The 16,913-nt window shown below is 45.5% G+C and overlaps 1 protein-coding gene across 1 annotated transcript; it reads left to right on the top strand.

Annotated features, from left to right (window-relative positions):
• Positions 1–1,120: 1,120 nt before the first annotated feature.
• Positions 1,121–2,522, top strand: LOC147973320 (uncharacterized). The gene is made up of 3 exons (XM_087524643.1): positions 1,121–1,192; positions 1,292–1,387; positions 1,971–2,522. Exons 1-3 carry the CDS (start codon positions 1,121–1,123, stop codon positions 2,520–2,522), a joined length of 720 nt encoding a protein of 239 aa, XP_087380769.1.
• The last annotated feature ends 14,391 nt before the right edge of the window (positions 2,523–16,913 follow it).

Genomic DNA, 16,913 nt, shown 5'->3' with positions numbered 1-16,913 from the left:
TAGCAACATACTAAAACGATCGGGTGCTAAGCTAATGGAATGGGTCATGTCAATCAGATCATTCAACTAATGATGTGACCTCGTTAATCAAATAACAACTCATTGTTCATGGTCAGGAAACATAACCATCTTTGATTAACGAGCTAGTCAAGTAGAGGCATACTAGTGACACTTTGTTTGTCTATGTATTCACACATGTATTATGTTTCCGGTTAATACAATTCTAGCATGAATAATAAACATTTATCATGATTATAAGGAAATAAATAATAACTTTATTATTTCCTCTAGGGCATATTTCCTTCACCTGCCTCGTGGCCTCCTCGTTGATTTCTTGATATCCACTCCAAGTCCTCTAACTATTAGAAAAAAGGCTGTTAGTGGCGCACCAGTTTTTGCTATTAATGGCGTACATATGGATCAACGTGTTGGACGCACTGACGACTCAAATCTAAAATGGGGCGGATGCCGGGTGGGCAGCCGACCCAAACGGACAAAAAGCAGACAAAAACGCATCCGTTTGGGTCGAGACATTGGAGTTGCTCTTATAGTCAAGATACGCGCCTTTGTCAGCTCGTTGGCTGCCTAGCCATGAATTTGGGTAGGCAGATAGCCGATGAGCCCATGTGAATGCAGTGACGGTTCGAGAGCCGTCCAGGGTTCTAGATAGGACGTGTGTGTCAAAGTTTCACATGGCGGCCATCCGAGTATTTAACCAAAAACTACCACAATTGACGAAAACGTGACGAAAAACTACCACTCTACGATTTTGTGCCAAAAACTATCAAATTTGTCCTAAACCGTGACCAAAAACTACCAAGTCGCGAAATCGTTTGCTTCGGCCGCGCTAACCCCGAATCTGACCGGTTGGGCTCGCGAATCAGTAGCCACACTGGCCAACGGACATCTGCCACGCGGTGACGGCCGTTAACGCCCCGTCCGCTGTCTGAACGGCGGCTGTCGGTGGGCCAATAAGTGAGAGCGAGCTCAGCCACTCGCTCATTCTCTTCCTCCTCACTCGCTCTCACTCGTCCTCATCCTCTCCCTCTCCCTGGTGCTTTGAGCTAGGTCAGCCTATCACCGTCGCCGCCGCGACCATTGCTACCGGTAGAAGTTGAGGATGCCATCCTGGAATGACGAGGAGAGCTCGGACGAGGACATCAACATGGTTTCAATGGATCCTCAGCTCTTTGTAAGTGCATAATGGTGGAACAGAGTTAGGGTTAGGTTTAGTTCATCCAAATTGGATATTCCAAGTTGGTTTTGGTTTGATTCGAACTTTCTTTTGCAGGAAACCCCTGACAGTGTGGTGGAACCATCTTTCTGTGGTTCTTACACTGAATCTGAGCCGACGTGCATGATGCATCATCAGAGGCCGAAGAAGATGGTGACTTTTGAAGGTGCTTTGACTGGGAGGTGATTCCTGGGTTGTCCTGTGCAGCAGGTATTAAATCTTGCACGCTAACTTGTTTTGCTGGTGGAGATGTGTAATGTGTTTTGCTGCTGGAGATGTGTGGTGCAGCATGTGGTGCAGAGATGTGTGATGTGCAGAGATGTATGTTGTAGTTTAGAACTGAAACTTGAAAGTGCCATACATATGGAAGCTATATGTGAAAGTAGATCTTTAGTTAACTGAATTCAATACATGACTAAACCTGAGAACACCTACATGCAGAGATCTTTAGTGTACTGTGAACTGAATGTATTTGTTAGGTGTTAACTGAATATAGCTGTTAACTGAAAAAGAACAGAGTTAAATGAATTTATATCTATTGCTAAATATAGCTGTTAACTGAATATAGTCAGGCGTTGTGTGCTTACTATGAAAGAATTAAGTTTGCATAATTTAGAGAGCATATTGATTTAAACAAAGGGTTTCGGTTAAATGAAATGACTTTATGACTTTAGTTATCTGTAGTAAGTTTGTTACTAAGTGCTTTGTTCTTAATTATAAATAATTGCTTATGTAGGATGTAGGTGTGAACTGTGGGGTTGTGGAGTGGGTGGATGGTCCTTGGCCAGAGATTCTACAAAGGTTCCTAACAAGGATTTGGGACATGTACCATGAGCAGAACTTGGTGAGGGTGAAGGACAAACAAGCCCATGAGAAAGAGGTGGCCAAACTACAGAAGGAAATTGATTTCCTATCAAACAACTACAACCAGTTGGTGGAAGATGTATCCAAGCTTTTTGACTATCAAGATGGCAAGATGTCTCATGACATGGACTATATCAGTCAGGCAATCAATGATCTAAATGCAAAGAAGAAACAACTTGAGGATCAAGCAAAGATTGAGATAAGTATGGAAAAGATGAAGCTTGCCAAGGAGCAAAGGTGCATTCTTCAAAGCCAAGCAGATATCATTCCGAACATGAGGAAGGCCATGAAGGAAGTGGAGGGGGACAAGGACCTACTTAAGCAAGAGAAGAAGAAGCTGGAGTATCTGATTGCTGATCTGGTCAATGTTGGGCATGCCAGCAAAGATAAGCTGGAGAGGATCAAGGCAATTATGAATGAGTGAAGTGCTTGGTGTGTGGGTTAAGTAATTAGTAGGCCTATATATATAGCTGGTCTTGGAATGTCATGCATGTTAGGTGTATATTTTGGGAAAGTTTCATGTGCTTTCAGAATGGTATGAGGGAGGGAGGTACTCTTATGGTTGGTTCTCTTGTTTTCATTATATCCACTTGTCTGTACAGAGTAGGTAAATGGTTGGTTCTTTTGTTTTCATTATATCCACTGGTGCCATGCAATTTCTGTTCTTTTATATATTTTTTGAGCGTTTTTGTGTTTTCTAACCATTTTTTGAATGTGTTTTCTTCGTAAAAACTATTGCATTTTTTGTTTTTCTTTCTTTTCACTATTTTCTCTCTTTGGTTTTCTTGTAGTTTCTTTCCTTTCAATTTGTCTTTTATTTTTTATTTTTTCAGGTTAATAAATAAGATCATGAATATTTTTATAAAATTTAAAAATACTTTTAAAAGTTTCGTGAACGCCTTCTAAATTCGTGAATATTTTTTATACGGAATTGCTAACTCAATTTTTAACAATGTCACGTCTAAATTTGTCATCGTTCGTTTTAGTTTCTACAACTGTCATGTTAGTGCTCGATCCCCCACTTCGATGGTCATTATTTGTTTGTCGCACATTGTTTTGTTAGCCAGTTTGGCTTCACTTTTGACACCATATTATTTGCAGAGCTGGCGGCCTGTTTTGTCGCATTGTTTCTAGGCCACCACGTAGAATTAGAAGGGACAAGAAAAGGGAGCTCTATCGTGGTCACTGCCTTCCCAGTTCTTTTTGACATTGTCTCTCATTCTTTCTAAGCTTCATCAAGGAGAGGTTTAGCAATGTGTCATCTAAGGTCCGTTGGATCTTGTTGTATTTTTTGTGCAAACTCTTGATCACGCGTCGTCGACCGATATATTCCCGTGTTGCCTTGGTCTGTTTTGTCCACTTGTTGGCCAGTTCGCATTGCATGTCTATTTTTTTGTCGGGCCTTTTGCCAATCGTCCTTTTGGGGCTCGTTTCATCTGGCTTGCATTGTAGAAGTGGAGGAGACAACCTATGTCACTTGTCATTGCATGTCTCTGTTTCCTTTTTCAAGTTCGATGTTGAAGAGACATGCCCTGACTTGCGAGTCCCCCCACGACTGGCAACTGGCCTCGAAGTTTATTCCCAGTTGCAAGTTCACTACCTACTTGCAACTGGGCTCGATCTATCTTCGACCCATTTTTTTTGCTTTAGTCGCAAGTCTAGCCTCGACTCGCAACTGAGTCCAAACTTTTTTCTTTCTCAGTTGCAAGCACACCCTTGACTCACAACTATGGTCGGGCCTTTTTTGTCCCAGTTGCAACTTCACCATCAACATGCAAATGGGGGGCCACCTTTTTCTCAGTTCAAAGTCAACCCTCGATACACAACTGGACCCGAATCCTATTTTGTCCTAGTTCCAAGTCACACTCGACACACAGCCGGGGGGAGGAGGTGGCGACCCGTTTTCCCCCATTTGCAACTCCACCCTGACATGCAACGAGGGGGCACCCTTTTTTTGTCCGAGTTGCAAGTTCACCCTCGATACGCAACTGGCCCTACCCTTTTTTGTCCAAATTGCAATACCGTCCTAGATAGGCAACTGTGTTTGGGGAGGATCTATTTTTGTCCCCGGTTGCTACTCCACCTCTCACATGTAATTTGGGGTGGGCACATTTTTTGTCCCAGTTGCAAATACAACCTTGATACACATGTGGGTCTCTATTTGTTTTTTGTCCTAGTTTGCAAGTGCACCCTTGACAAGGTGGGGGAGACCCTTTTTATCTCGATTGCAATTCCATCGCCAACATGCAATCGGGGGCGTCTTTTTTTGTGTCAATGTTGTAACTCCACCCTCAACAAGAAACCGGGTCCGCTTTTTTCCCTAGCTGCTAGTCCATCCTCTATAAGCAACTGGGGCCGACCCAGTTTATATTTCGCATAGTTGCACGTCCATCCTTGACTTGCAACATGGTCCAAAGTTTTTTTTCTCCGTTGCGAGTTGACAATCGACTCACAACTGGTCTCGATTTCGGCATGCCCTTTTATTGCCTCAATTACAAGTCCACCCTGGACTTGTTACCGAGTCTGATACCTTTTTTTGCCTCAGTTGCAAGTCCACCCTCGACTCGCAACTGGCCCCGAAGAATTTTTTTTGTCCCAGTTGCTAGTTCACCATCAATGTGCAAGTTCTCTCGATCTGGCTTCAATTTTAGGAATGGTTTTAGAAACCTTTGTGGCGGTTTTGGGATGATTGGAACCTGTTTTTTGTTCTCTTCTTTTTTTATCTATTTTTGTTTATTGTTTATTAGAATGCCGCCCCAGTTGCATGTCCACCTTCGGCACGCAACTCGTAGCCTGAACAGAACGGCATGTTCATCCTCGACATGCAACTTGCCCTCACCCATGATCTAATTGCATCTCCACCTCGGCATGCAACCTGCCTCTAGCCTAGTTCCATGTCCACCCTTGACATGGTACTTGTCCTCAAAGCCTATCTTGTTTCATCTCGACATGCAACTTGTCCCTGAAACCCGATCTAATTGCATGTCGACCATGACATGCAACTTGCGCCGAACCTAGTTGAATGTCCACCTTCCACATGCAACTTATACCCGACCCTGATATAGTTGCGTGTCAAACCTCAAAGCAGCTCACTCGACTCTGTTGCATGTCCACCCTCGACATGCAACTCGTGTCCAACCCAGTTACATGTCCATCCTACCTAGATCAAACATTAGAGGTTGTGCGACATGCAACTAGGACTCCGCCTTTTAGTTTGTCCTACTTGAAAGTCCACCCTAGATGCGCAACTAGGCTTGGGCCCCTTTTTTCCTAGTTGCAAGTACATCCTCGACATGCAACCGGGGGGCGACCTTTTTGTTCCGGTTGCAAATCCATGCCGACATGAAACTGAGGGGCCACCCTTTTTTGCTTCAGTTGCAAGTCCACCCTCGATCCACAACTGGGCCCTACCCATTTTTTGTTTGAATTGCATGTCAACCTTCGACCGACAACATGGGGAGGGGGCGCGATCCATTTTTTCCCCATTTGGAAATCCACCCCCAACATGCATTTGGGCATGATCCATTTTTCTACCAGTTGCAAGTCCACCCTCGACATGCAATTGGGCCTAATCCATTTTTTGTCCCGGTTGCAAGTATACCATTGACACGTAACTGCATTCCAACAATGAGACTGCAATTAGGGACGGGAGGAGGATTATCGGCAAGTTGCATCTCTACTTTTTAAAATGTTCATGAGTTTTTCGTTTTTTTATGAAAGGTCACACACATTTCCTTAAACCAAAAATACATGATTAATATTTGTCTTTCAAATATATGTTTTGATGTGTACTTTTTTTCATCACATTGTACATTTTTCTTATAAACCAAAAACATTTTTAATACACATTTGGCATTTTTAAATACATGATTATCATTTTTTCAGATACATGATTTCTAATACATTTTCCGAATACACATTGTACATTTTCTGCGTATATCAAGAATATTTTTTATAGATGTTGAACATTTTTCAAATACATGATTAACATTTTTTTTCAAATATATCTTTTGATTTTTGTTCATTATGAGTTTAATTTTTTTCCAATAAACATTGAAGATTTGTTGGAATGATACGAAATGTCTTTTTATACTACACGAACATTATTTACATTGTGTAAACATTTTTTATGACACAAACATATTTTTGTAAAGTGTCGCGTACATTTTCTTGAATGGTAGGAAACAACTTTTTTGAATTACACAAATATTTTTTATGCCAGATAACAAAAAATATGGCCTTGAACCAGAAGAAAGTGTGGCGTTTGATTGGCTCAGCGACCCGATCGACTGAACTGAATTTGTTCTCGAATGCCATGTTATTACCCTCCTTCCATATAGACTAAGCAGTTAATATGACTAAGTTGTTTAACTTTGTCTCCAGATGCAGGGCATTCAACCTAGCCAAACCCCATCGGTCTGAAAGTGAGAATATCAAATAAAAACCAAGTTTCTGTGAAACCAATAAAAATCATGTATACGAGATATTAATCTGTTGTTCTATTAACATGAGGAATTCTCAAGTTCAAATACATTACTGTTCTATGAGGTATGAAAAAAATCAACAGGTTTACGAGGTACTTGTTGGGGAACGTTGCATGGAAAACAAAAAAAATTCTACGCACACGTAAGATCTATTCATGGAGATGCATAGCTACGAGAGGGGAAGATCTTCTAGATACCCTTGTAGATCGCTAAGCGGAAACGTTTATCAACGCGGTTGATATAGTCGTACACCTTCACGATCCGTTTCGATCAAGTATCGAATGTACGGCACCTCTGCGTTCAGCACACATTCAGCTCGATGACGTCCTCGCCTTCTCGATCCAGCAAAAGAGACGAAGTAGTAGATGAGTTCTGGCTCCGCAGAGCTTCGCCAAGCACAACAGACGTGGACGGAGATGGAACTAGAACTAAAGGGAGAGGAGGCGTCGCACACGACTTGGGGATCATGATGTGTGTTGCCCCTCTCCCTCTAGTCATATATATAGGTGGGGGAGGAGGAGGCAGCACTAGGGGCGCCCCAAGGGGGCCGGCGGCCGCCCTGGGCTCCTGCCTAGGTGCAACCCCCCCTTTCCTTCCTATGGCGCAGGGGAGAAGGAAGGAGGGAGGCGCCCCCCTCCTTTTTCTCACATGGAAGAGAAGGTAAGAGAGGGCTAGCCCTCTCCCCTTCCTTCCCTAGGGCCGGCACCTATGAGGTGGGGCGCGCCAGCCCCTTGTGGGCTCGTGTGCTCCTCTCTTTTGGCCCGTTAAGCCCAATAACTCCTCGTAGCCTCCCGGAACCCCTTCTGGTGATCCGATAAATACCCGGTGCATTTCGAAACCTTTCAGAAACCAAATAGTATCGTCCTATATATCAATCTTTACCTTCGGACCATTTCGGAGCTCCTCATCATCTCCGTGATCTCATCCAGGACTCTGAACAACATTCGGTCACCAATTCATATAACTCATATAATATTATATCGTCAGTGAACGTTAAGCGTGCGGACCCTACGGGTTCGAGAATGATGTAGACATGAACGAGACGCTTCTCCAGTCAATAAACAATAGCGGGACCTAGATGCCCATAATGGTTCCTACATATTCTACGAAGATCTTTATCGGTCGAACCTTTTATGACAACATACGTAGTTCCCTTTGTCTGTTGGTATGTTACTTGCCCAAGATTCGATCATCGGTATCTCCATACCTAGTTCAATCTCATTACCGGCAAGTTTCTTTACTCGTTCTGTAATACATCATCTCGTAACTAGCTCCTTAGTCACTTTGCTTACAAGCTTCTTGTGATGTTGTATTACCGAGAGGGCCCAGAGATACCTCTCCGTCACACGGAGTGACAAATCCCAATCTCGATCCATGCCAACTCAACAGACACCTTCGGAGATACCTGTAGAGCATCTTTATGATCACTCAGTTATGTTGTGACGTTTGATAGCACACAAAGTATTCCTCCGGTATCCAGGAGTTGCATGATCTCATGGTCGAAGGAATGTGTATTTGACATTAAGAAAGCAGTAGCAATCTGAATGATCATATGCTGAGCTAACGGATGAGTCTTTTCTATCACATCATTCTCCTAATGATGTGATCCCGTTATCAAGTGACAACACATGTCTATGGTTAGGAAACCTTAATCATCTTTTGATCAACGAGCTAGTCTAGTAGAGGCATACTAGGGACACGGTATTTGTTTATGTATGCACACATGTATTTAAGTTTCCAGTCAATACAATTCTAGCATGAATAATAAACATTTATCATGAATAATAAATTTAATAATAACCACTTTATTATTGCCTCTAGGGCATATTTCCAACAGCACTCCCTCCATAAACTAATATAAAACCTTTTAGATCACTACAAAAGATGATGTGTTTGAACTTGGAATTTTGCATGGCAATAGAATATCATCCTTTTAACATCTTGATTTTTTTATTAAAACTTCAAAAATGTTTCCATAAAGTTTCTTTGAAACTTGATTTGCATGTGATATAGTCTGCATTGTGTGGGAGATTTTTCATCTATACTTCTATACTACTATTAAACAATCAAATAAGAACTTTTTTACGTGCACCCCGTAATTAGTCCCACAACTCCACACAAACCAATCAGCACCACACGTTTAGGCTCATAATTCTAAATCTAACAGCCATTATTGATTTAATCGCGATCTGGTGTACACTTAGCAATTTACCTTGGCTGGCCATACTCCACCAACGGAAAAATCACCGCGTCCGCAGCCCCTCCCATAGCGTGATCATCGCAGAAAAAAGGAAATTGGTCGCCCTCGCCTCCCTTCGCCCGCAGCCCCGATGCCTTCCTTTCTTCCGCAGCCAGCACACCGCACGACACCCGGCAGCCCCATCTCCTCCCTGTCCTCCATCGCCTCCCTGTACTGCGCCGTCGAGTAGGCGGACGCTCCTCCGTCAACTCCTCCAAGACCATCCTGTCCTCTTCCCTATTCAAAATCTGATTGTCCTACTCCACGCCGATTCCCTGCAACATTGCGGCCGCCCTACACGCGATCCCGCCGCCGCCCCAGGAGCCTGCCCGCCGAGCCCGCCTCTGCCGAGGCCGCTACCACGCGAGCCTGCCGTCGCCGCGCGAACCGGCTTCAGCTGAGGCCTCCGCCACGCGAGCCCGCATCTGCTGCACCCGCCGCCGCGCGAGAGCTTGCCCGCCACACGAGCTCGCCTCTGCGTGAGAGCCTGCCCCCACCGTGATTCGTCCTCAACGTCGTTTGCCCAACTGACGACACCGCTGTATGCGCAGTCACTCTGGCATCCATCTAGAACAGGCGAGTCCGCCCGGCCACATACCCTACCACGATAGCTGATCTCCTGGTGTGTTGTTTTATTGAAGGTATGTTTCAACCATTGTGTCGTGTATGGCATATTGAAGAACACACACCAAACACATAGTTCATGATTTCACCAAAATCTGTAGGCAAATGTAGCACATGCAGATGCAGAAGATCAGTTTTCATACATGATTGTATTTGATGCCTATGTCGTAGTTGTAAAATAAAAACCTTTCTACAGAAAAAAAAAACAATGATATAAGTTGCTATTCTTTATTACACTTCAGGTTCACAAATGTGTCCTTGCTCTACACAATTATGAATCTTTTGTGTATCATCTTTTGGGTTTGTGTGGGTGCTGATAGGATTCAGAGTAAAATACAAAAGATGTTGTAGAATCATATCATCCTTTGGGTCTGTGTGGGTGCTGATAGGTACCATCAAAAGGACACATTATTGCTGCTACCCTTCGAATTGTGTTATCAACTTATCATTCCTTAATTATTGCAATTTTTCATCCTTTAGGAATTTTGGATGCAAGGGATGGTATTTCATCAAAGATGATTTTTGGCTTGAACGCAGAGGTACGAATTAGCCTCTGAACATCATGTTATCTTCTTTTGACCAATTACTCAAACCAGAGAATTGAATATATTGCGTTCTTGTCTTCTTCCTGGCTAGCAATAACAGGATTTTGTTGAATGTGTCTTATGTACTTCATAGTGTTGACAAGAGCAAGCTTGAGGCAACCATCATGGGCTGTACAAAGTGATGCTCGTGGCGCTTGCTGCAGGACATAATTATTCTGTCGGCAGTGTCTCTGTATGTCTTCCTCTTCTGATACATTTTAGGTTTCTTGCTAACATCTGTTTCATTGCAGCTACTAAATCTTAAGACTCTTTCTACAGTGAAGTACATGTTGAATTTCTCTACAGATTTGGTAATCTCTATATGTCTCTTGCTTGGACTTGTCTATATTACTAACGTATCTGCTCTTTCAGGTATGTCTGAAGCTCTATTGAAATTTTCTCTTTCACAAAATTATCTGAACCCACATATTTGGGCACATTCAAGTTACGAAGTACAAAGAGAACTTTATTTGTTGTTGATACAGTATTTTGAGGCTGATGGGAAACTATTACCAAGACTGTGTGGACTCCCTAAGATCATTGACATTGTACGCCATCTAATCCTTTACTATATCTGTAGAGCGACCATATATAAAAGAAATTCGCAAGATCTGTCTTCTCCTATTGCGTCTTGCAGAAATGAGCCTAAAGTAAGTGCTACTTCATTCAGAGATGCTTTTTGGTGTCTACACTCCAGAACGCTTTGTTTTTCTCTCCATATGAAGTTCTGTATCATTTTCTTATTATTATGTTCAATGCTGCTATATACGCAAGTCTGAAATATTTTCCTTGCGTTATGCTGATAAATTTATTATTTAGTATATTTTCTCTTGAGATTAAACTGTATTATGACAAACTTATGTTGGCGGCTGAAGGTTTCCTGACATGATAAGAGCTCTTGTGTCCTTTTGCGAGAAAATTCAAGACAACATACTTTACATGGTTATCTGTGCTCTTTCACATAATTCACAACCATCATCATTCTTGGAGCAAGTAAATGCTGTTGGTGTTTGCTACATTTTTTGTCAATCTTCATAAAAGGTAATACACGCCTGGAACCGTTGGACACAAGTAATTTAGTACTTATGTTTAATGCGCTTTACTAACTGATAGTCTCTGCAATGTAAAGCTACTCTGGGTCAAATTCCACATTCCACTTCTACAGAGAGCTTGAGATTTAGCCACCCGTTTAGTCAGTGATATGTCATTTTTCTGCACTCTGATCGATTTAATCCGAGGTGCACCTGTAGATATTGATAAAGCAAAAAGTTTCACGATACTATACGAAATACGTTTTTATGAATTCTCCAGAGATATGTCTCCTTTGCATTTTTATGAATTCTCACTACATAATAATAATATGCAAGTGTACCGCCACCCAGAGGACGTTTCCCCTTTGTGTTCTAATACTACATGTGTTTTCGTACTACAGGTATCATAAGAAGTTTGAGAATACTTGATGGTGTTGTCCTATGTATGCTTTGTAGGCTGGAAGGGAGAAGGAGAAGAAACTTCACCCATATGTGACGACTCATGAATAATTATTCATATTTGTACAATGATTTGGATATACTGCAGATGTTTACTTGAACAAAGTATGTTATCTGCCTTTATTATCACATAGTTGTTCTAACAATACTCACAAAACAAATTATGTGGAACATGCTCTAATAATAGCTTCAGCTAGCAACTCTGTTCCAGCGAATGTTATCATTTCCTACACAAAGAGATGGATTTTGAAGAGTTTGTACTGAGAATCTAGCTAGAATTTAGTAAAACATGGAAGTTATGGACAAGCAAATAATATTTTTAACAAGGTATGAAATAGTACGAAGAACAGTTGACAATTGTCCCTTCTAGATGAAAACATGTTGCGACAAATGATAATTTGCCCCATGAAATATTTGTGCACATTAATATTTGTAAATAGCCTATTCTTGGTGCATTAATTGGATACGTGCATCTGCACGTGCAATTTTACTAGTGACAAGGTGATCCACCATCCGTATTCTTCTTCACGTAGGGAGTCAAATAAAATTTTGGAAATACCACGAACATTCGTTGGGAGGGGGATGGCGAGCAAACTTTTTTTGATGGCATTTTTAGATGGTAGCAGATGGGAATTTCTGGCCGTTTTGCCGCAAACTTTTATTCTTTTTGTAAACTGCCCTGCGTTTCTAAAGAAACTGGCATGCGCCTCTGAAGAAACTGTCAGCAAAAATGTTTGAAATGCCATCCCTCCCGGTGAACATTGGGGTCAATCAAAAGGGTGCCCAAATTTTCCGGATGGCCTTAGCATTGTTGCATGCTGAGAGGGGATCAAAACGAGACAGGCAAGCAGACTTTGAAGAGCGACAAGCGGAAGAAATCAACGGGCGACCACTCGTCCTTGCGATTTGGACTCGGATAGAACCACATCCCGCAGATTTACCGTCTGATGCACAACTTATGACCGTCTTTATTCTCCTGCACGTACCAAAAGGATCAAGTCAGGATCAAAGCTATGGACGTGGAGGAACAAGTTGAGAGATCATGGACTCGGATACAGGGTTGCTCCTCCTCCGCTGTCCACTCCGTGTGTAAGCAGGCAATTGTGTCCGTAGGAGCTCGGTGAAGAATGGGTCTACTCGTTACGCTCCCTGGGTTGGGCGATCGTGACATCCGTTCAGACCGTCCGTCACAACGCACCTACTACTTCTATGTGTGTTTGCGCTACGGGTATGATCCTTAGGATCAGCAATGGCACAGTTATTTTCTCAGCATCCCGATACTTATTCCACGCAAATATGCCCTTGGAGTTGAGATTAGTACCACTCTTGAAGAACTGTCCCTGAGCATGCAACAGTCGGAGTTGCCTATCATCAGTAGCTTGACTGCCATTGCTGCCTTGACAAATGACTCACTAGACCGGTTGGTGTATGGCCATCTAATTATGGAGATTAAGAAAATGATAGCTTTTTGGATTTTATTATGTTAAAAGTAGACCGTAGTCTAAATAGAGTGTTGGCTAACAGGGTCTATAGGATATCCTCATGAATCGCCTTTCGCCTAGCACTCTAGATCGCCCATAGGGTTACAATGAGACAGGTGAAATCCTCATGTGGTAGTGTATCGCTCATCGTGAAGAGCCAGTTTCTTGCATCGGCGTCCTGGTTCATGCTCATGTATTCCACCAAATCCTCCTTGGAGAGGGCCCAAACACTACGACCCATGGTACATGTCAGCAACCAATGTCCCCAATTGTCACCCGAGCCGCAGATGGCACAAACATGGGTATTACTCATATTGCCATAGTGCAAAACGTTCCTTGTTGGAAGAGAATGTTGGCCAACCTTCACGTGAAAACATTCAGTTTTGATGGAATATTCTTTAGCCAAAGTGATGTCCACGATTTGCTCATCTCACTCACGTTAGAGCTTCCTCTCCTTTCCTCTAGCCAGCCTTCCCGATCCCACTTAAGTCTCATAATCATATGGTATGACAACCGACCTGTAAAGCGGCCCTTGGTATCTTCGTTTTAGGCCCAAAAGTCTTGTACATTGGAGATGCACAAGGGACTCTCTAAGGTGGCCTCGGTATCAAGGGGTATGAAGACCTGCCTCACTAGTGCCATGTAGCAAAAGTTCTGTCAATGACTTCGGACACTAGTTGTGGAGTGTGAGCCACAAGAGATGCAACTGGCTTCAACATACCCGGCCTGGAAATCCAGTTATCTTGCCATATCCTCGTCGTTGCTCTGTTGCCAATCCTCCTTATAATACCATCCTGGAGAATATTTCATCCATCAAGAATAGCTTCCTAGATTTGGGAGGGGTGGTGTCCCAAAGCGGCTTCCATCAGAGAGCTTGTAGGAAAATACACCGCCTTGATGATCCTTGCACTGAGCGTGTGTGGGTCATGTATCAATCGCCATGCTTGCCGAGACATTAGACCCCGTATAATGTGCTGCCTAGTCTCTTCCATCAGATCGGTTTTTTGATTGCATTGGCTAGAACATGCACTTCTACATGGTATCGGAGTCAACAGGTCTTGTGGTCAAGACCCGGCTGGCGCAATTAAATTGCATCCCACTTTCGGTCCATGTTTAAGCCTGAGGGAGCCACACGCGAGGGAGGGGTGTTGACGTATAATGTGTTGCCTATTCTCTTTTATCAAATCGATTTTTTAGTTGCATTGGTTAGAGCATGCATTTCTACAACTTCGATATCACAGAAGCTACCGGCCCGGTCCGGCTCCAAAGGCTCTCGGGCTCCTCTCCCTCATCCGGCCTTGAACCAGAAGAAAGCGCCGCGTTTGACGTGCTCAACGGCCCGATCGACCGAATTGAATTTGTTAACGCCAATGCCATTACCCTTCTTCCATATAAACCGAGCAGTTAAAATATAACTACGCTGTTTAAGTTTTTTTGTTTTTTTTTTGCGGGGAACTAAGCTGTTTAAGTTGAGTCTCTAGATGCAGGGCATTCAACCTAGCCAAACCCCATGGTCTGAAAACGACGCACCAATGGTGGGGCAACATCTATCACATCAACCCAGCTAAGTATTCCGTTCCTCCGGAACGGCCAAGCAGACGCCGAATTTTGGCAAGGCAATCTGCCCGTCCAGATTTTTTTTTTAGCATCAGTACAGACACAAACGATCATATATACATACATATACTCACCTTTATGAACGCACACACGTACACCCTATCCCTATGAGCACCTCTGAGAGACTGAGCCAGCATATCATCTTGAGATTTACGAAGTCATCGTAGACGCCTCGTCGTCGACGGGAACGTCTTCTCCCACTGAAAACGCATCGCCGGAAATTCTGAAATAAGTTCAGAGCCGGTCAAACCAACCGAGATAAGAGCATCTTCAACAGACGCCCAATATTAACGACGCGCCCAAAAAATTGCAAGTTTAGCACGCGCGGAGTTGAAAATAGCTCTTCAGCGGATGCTGTATATTAAAGCACGCTGTAAAAAGCGTTCAGCGCGCCGGACGAAACTGGATCGTAAGCCGTATATTTAGCGCTTAAGCTCCAGCACGCTAAACTTGAAAAGTGTCCCGTGCGTCCGGAGCCGCCGTTGGCCTCCTCGCATGCGCGCGCCAGCTCGCCAGCCGGCCACGGGCGGCGGACCGCGGCCACGGCCACGGCGGCAGCGGGGCGGGAAGGAGCGTAGGCGCGGCCAAGGCCACGGCGGCGGCGGGGCGGGAAGGAGCGTAGGCGTGGCCAAGGCCACGGCGGCGGCGGGGCGGGGCGGGGGCCGCGGCCACGGCCACGAGCGGCACCGCGCGGGCGCGGCCACGGCGGTGGCGGGACAGGGAGGAGCGCAGGCACAGGCCCGACCACGACGGCGGCAAGGCGGGGCGCGGGCCACCGCCACCGCCACGAGCGGCAGCGCGCGGTCACGGCGGGCCGCGGCCACGACCATGAGCGGCAGCATGCGGGCACGGCCACGAGCGGGAGGACGCGGGCGCGGCGGGCCGCGGCCACGACCACGAGCGGGAGGGTGTGAGCGCGGCCACGGCGGTGGCGGGGCTGGGAGGAGCGCGGCCACGGCCACGATGAGGCGGAGCACGCCCACGGCCACAGGTGGCACGGCCATGACGAGGCGGAGCGCGGCGGGGCGAGTTAGGTACGGGCGTGTGTGGTTTATTTTAGACGCCTGTTGGAGTTGTTACGGTTGCTAGTTGAGCAGTATATTTGTAGGCATCTACTGAAGATACTCGGTTGTCCGGCGCATTAAAACGCTATTTCAACGTTGTAAAAGAAATTTAGCGCGCGGCTACGTAAAGCGTCTGTTGGAGATGCTCTAAGCCGACTTATTTTTGCGGAAAAACTTTCAATCTATTCGACCTGAAGAAACCAACGGTCACGGCCACACGTCCTCCGAGTGAATTGTGAGATGATCCCTTTTGCACTCCTTGTGGCCGTCTTTCTTCTCGTGCTCGTACCAGAACGATCAAGTCGGGATGAAATGAAAGCTACTGAGGTGGAGGAGCAAGTTGAGGAATCTCGGACTAGGATACAGTACAGCGCTGCTCCTCCTCCGCGGTGCGTACGTGGACGCCGGCGGCGTAGTGTGTGCGCGCTGCACACGCACGTACGTGTGGAAGTTTTCTTTTTCTTTTTTGAAGAAAGAAGTCGGTGGGTGAAGAGACTATTGGAGAACGGGCCTGGTCGTGACGCGCCTTGGGTTGGGGGATGGAGTGGCGGCGTATGTTTGCACCGGCCTCGCAACGCACGTACGTGTCCATCGGGCGGTCCTCATCCGCAGAATGGCTGGCCGGGTCCGCGCCCTTGGCATAGCATAGCGCACCGACGGTAGCATGCGTCGCGCCGTGCTGGTGCCGAGCAGCCTACCCGGCGCGCGTAACTGCCCGCGGGTGGAGAGCAAGCCTGAGCGGTCCACATGTCACACGGGCAGCCACACTGGACGAACCTTCCCGCCCACCCGCGGGACAGACACACTGACCGTACACGACGCGCCTGGATGGATGGATGGATGGGCTGGGAGCCGAGTCGTACCTGCGCAGCTGACTCCGCCCGCCGCGTTGAGTCGAGTTTGAGTTCAAACCAAACCAACCTACCGGCCGGCCAACCAGCCCAGTCCACCACACGCCACACCGTCAATCGCCGCCTCCACACGCGGCCCAAACAAAACGCAACGGAACGACCCAGCCACAGCCACAGCCAGCAGTGCGTTCCGCGTCCATCCGGGTTCGCCGACACCTTTCCTTCGTGGCCAAGAAAATCACTCCCGTGGACGCAGGCGCAAAAGAAGAAACACGCACACGCACGAGCGCACGTGCAGGCCCTACGTGTAAACATACACACACGCCCGCATTCTTCCTGCCTCTCTGCTCCCCTGGAGCTCCACGTGTTTTTTTCTTTTCG

Source organism: Triticum urartu, chromosome 5A (assembly GCF_056163025.1).
Source record: "Triticum urartu cultivar PI428250 chromosome 5A, HENAU_Tu73, whole genome shotgun sequence".
Lineage (NCBI taxonomy): Eukaryota > Viridiplantae > Streptophyta > Magnoliopsida > Poales > Poaceae > Triticum > Triticum urartu.
Note: the sequence above shows the minus strand (reverse complement) of the source record. Positions and strands in the feature narration are given on the sequence as shown.

What these genes read in the sequence shown, in the direction of transcription:
- LOC147973320 (XM_087524643.1), top strand. Translation starts at nt 1,121, where the DNA reads ATGCCATCCTGGAATGACGAGGAGAGCTCGGACGAGGACATCAACATG. An exon ending in CAATGGATCCTCAGCTCTTT is followed by an intron (nt 1,193 to 1,291) that starts GTAAGTGCATAA and finishes TTTCTTTTGCAG; the next exon opens with GAAACCCCTGACAGTGTGGT. An exon ending in ATCAGAGGCCGAAGAAGATG is followed by an intron (nt 1,388 to 1,970) that starts GTGACTTTTGAA and finishes TTGCTTATGTAG; the next exon opens with GATGTAGGTGTGAACTGTGG.